This window comes from Homalodisca vitripennis, chromosome 6 (genome assembly GCF_021130785.1).
Source record: "Homalodisca vitripennis isolate AUS2020 chromosome 6, UT_GWSS_2.1, whole genome shotgun sequence".
NCBI lineage: Eukaryota > Metazoa > Arthropoda > Insecta > Hemiptera > Cicadellidae > Homalodisca > Homalodisca vitripennis.
The window spans coordinates 61372964-61376545 of record NC_060212.1 but is presented as its reverse complement, the minus strand read 5'-3'; the positions used below and the strand labels follow the sequence as shown (position 1 = coordinate 61376545).

The window sequence follows — 3582 nt, the reverse complement described above, 5'->3', positions numbered from 1 at the left end:
TTGAATCCCGTACTATGCTTAAAAGACTGTATAATAGTTGTGAAATATTTTTTTAGGACAATACTTACAATTCTTATAAATCGGTTAGGATTATTTCTGGAAAAACTATTATAATAACTACAAAGTCACCATTCACATTAAGAGATTACACAATGCAAACATAAAATAATAAAATATATAACTTGAGTAAAAAATATTTTAATGTTGCATATTTAAACAGTAGACTAATAACTACAGTATTAACACCTGCAGTGTAACGGATATGGTGGCCAACCCGAACGAAAGGTATATCTTCATAGGCACCTGGAATACTACTAAAATACATTGTGTTATCCACACAGATCAAGCCCAATGAAAAGTGAAGAAAGTGGGTTAAGTTTGTAAGAAAGTATTTCGATTAATGATTATTTTGCACTCAGAAACATAATGTTGAAACCATGATTTTCTCTTGAGCAAGAACAAGAAATTCAAGAGTAGCTTACTTAATTTTAAAAATTAATTAAATAAATTTAGAATTCTGGTAGCAGATCGAAAAATCTCAAGATGGGTAACTAATGTAGGTATATAGACTAATAAATTAAAATTCTTCAGTTTCATGTTTTTTACTAAAATTCTTCAAACAAGGTATATAATTTTAATTATTAAATGCTATGAATGGGTTGGTAGTATTTATTTTCGTTAAACATGCGCGTAACTCGTATGTTGAAAACAAATAAGATTGGTCGTAGGCTGTAATAAGTACGACATTTATAAAAGAAAATTTCATATGAACGAAGAAGATAAAAGAAAACGACAGTGAGTGGAGTGCGGAGGATCAGAAGAGGTACGGAAGACAGACGGACATAAACAAGACTCAATGTCCAGACCAGCGTGCTGTACCGCGAGAGGCTAAACTAACTCTAAATTATGGATTTTAAAGTCATTTTATTCGGGTAACAATGTTTGGTAACATATGTGTAATACACTCGTTATAGGCTGTGTGCGGGACAATGAAAAGTAAAGAAACTGACTACTCTGATTTATTATTGTCCATTGTGTCCGACAATGCAGTGGCAATTCTGTACCTGGGACCGGTATCCAATGGGCGGAGGGGGCGTGGCGAGAGAGCGGACCCCTGATTGGCGAAGGAGGCCACGCCCCTGTCCGGGGGTGGGGAGGGGAGAGACCTGCCATGCCACGCTACCGCAGTTCAGTGTTCACGATCGACTCGACCAGTACCACGATGACGAGTCCTCACGGATACACGGGTTTCACGATGACCCCCACCTTGGACAGTCAGAGTTCCATGGAGCAGCACATCAAGCGACCCATGAACGCGTTCATGGTCTGGTCCAGGATACAGAGGAGGAAGATCGCCCTGGACAATCCGAAGATGCACAACTCTGAGATCTCCAAGCGTCTGGGTGCGGAGTGGAAGTTGCTCACAGAGATGGAGAAGAGACCCTTCATCGATGAAGCGAAGAGACTGAGGGCGATGCACATGAAGGAGCATCCCGACTACAAGTACAGGCCCCGCCGGAAGCCGAAGAGCCCAGGACAGACCATGGTGTCCAAAGGGTCCCCGACTTTACACCCCGGGATGGGTCCCTCCACGGGGGCGGCCTTCCCGAGCTTTCCGCTCCCGCCGTACTTCGCCTCCCCGAGCCCTCACCTGGAGAGCATCTCGGCAGCCTACTCTCCCATCCCGCCCTACTTCGGGTCAGCCTTCGACGCCGTCCATCTCTCGAAACTGGTGCAGAACCAAGCCGCCGCCGCTGCCGTCTCCACGGAGGCCCAAAAGTACGCCTCCAATCCCGCCGTCGCCGTCGTCAGCTCACTCTACTCATCACTTTACCCGACACCGTCCAGCGGCAAAAGCATGCCTCCACCTCCGCTCTCGTTCTTCCACCACCAGCCTCATCCGCACTTCCTGTTCGGATCGGGCCACCAGAGTCCAGGATCGAGCCCGGGGACTACACCCACGTCGGCACCCGCCCCCTTGGACATCGACCAGCTCCGGAGACCCGTGCCCGTCATCTACTAAGTGTCGAGGTAAGACACCTGAGGACTGAGTTACCCTAGGATAGGCATCACTCACATCACGTTTTCTCCCCAACCAAAACCTTGTTCAGTGTTTTAACTCGGCAATTTGCAGCTTCTGTGTCCGCAATCTCCAGGATAAAGTGTTAATTATTTATATGGAATCAAGAGACTATTGTTAATTTATGTAAAGGTGTACAGATATTGTTTACATTTAAAATTATTCATTAATATCATATTTAATAGTGTTTTAACCGACCCGATTTACATAGGCCTACATGCTTTAATTATAATGGCAAATATTTAAAAAAAATTAATATTACCTTTCAAATCTAAGAAACTTCTCTAATATAATTTTAAAAATTTGTTTGATTTCTCACATATTGCAAGAAATTATAAAAAGATTACAAATAACGTTAATAATCCCCATAATTTTATGATTACCATCTTGAAATATAGATTAAAAATTTCATAATCGTAAATAACAAGTTAAATTTTACATACATCGTAACATTTTAATACCACAGTGTTAACGTACCGGAAGTGTAAAGATTCACAAATAGTGTTATTACTTTAGCCTATTCATCTCTATTAACCTTGTAGGCAAGAGACAACATGCTCATTTTCAAATGTACGTCAACGTTATCTTGTGAGTTGAGTTTACATGTGATTTTATATATTTACGAATTTGAAGTCTGTGATTGCTCTAAAATATTATTTATTTCATAGTTATTGATCATTATGAACAGTGGCTAATTTTTAGTTGTATTTCTAGAGTAACATTTATAGTGAACTTAAATCAAAATAAATCTTGTACAAACAGTTAAAATATCAATTCGTTCAGAAATTAACATGTGCGCTATTATTGCATCTATTTATTGCAAATATTTATTGCATAGGCACATTTCTTTGTAGCTTTATCAACAGTTAATTTATTATGCTATAAATGTAATATTTGTATTACACGTTTTTCTACTGTTTAGCTTACTTGTTTGTAAGGAGGTCATGTTTTATTCTGTTTGTGTTTATCTGAAACCATGTTAGTTAAGTTGATTTTGTTATACCACCGATTCAGACTGCTGTTTGACTTTATGTTTTACAACTTTTTATTAGTCATGTATATAAGTTAATGTTATTCTTATTATTGGATGCCAAAGGTTTGAACTTTTCATTATACATATGTATTTAATGTGTATAAATATGTAAAGATCGTACAATAAATAATGTGATGTTTATGGAAATTCTATGTAATTATTTTATTGCACCTGAATTGCCACAGCTTTACCATTAGGTTTATTGAAATATTCAAATTTTATTTTCTTTACAAATAAGGAAAATGTCTTCGAAGTTAATACTCAATAGTGAAGAAAAATTTAATTTTTTAAAGTGATAATTTAACCAAACATAATTTAATTTAGCCAATGTCATCAAATACTTATGTTCATAAAAAATTGGAAGGTAATTTCGTAACCTGGGGGAGAAGTTTGACTGTACAAGATGTTATCAAGGGCGGCAATATTGTTAAGGGTGACAAAAGAAAGGTTTCCAAACTTTTGCATTGCT

At 38.1% G+C, this 3582-nt stretch overlaps 1 protein-coding gene across 1 annotated transcript; it reads left to right on the top strand.

The window, feature by feature from the left end:
- Window positions 1-1202: 1202 nt before the first annotated feature.
- On the top strand, window positions 1203-2912 carry LOC124364369 (SOX domain-containing protein dichaete-like). Its single transcript, XM_046819771.1, has one exon. The coding sequence runs from the start codon at window positions 1223-1225 to the stop codon at window positions 2021-2023; it is 801 nt and encodes a 266-aa protein (XP_046675727.1). The 5' UTR covers window positions 1203-1222; the 3' UTR covers window positions 2024-2912.
- The last annotated feature ends 670 nt before the right edge of the window (window positions 2913-3582 follow it).

Bases quoted from the DNA above. Each gene is read 5' to 3' on its own strand.
- LOC124364369 (XM_046819771.1), top strand. From the start codon at position 1,223: ATGACGAGTCCTCACGGATACACGGGTTTCACGATGACCCCCACCTTG.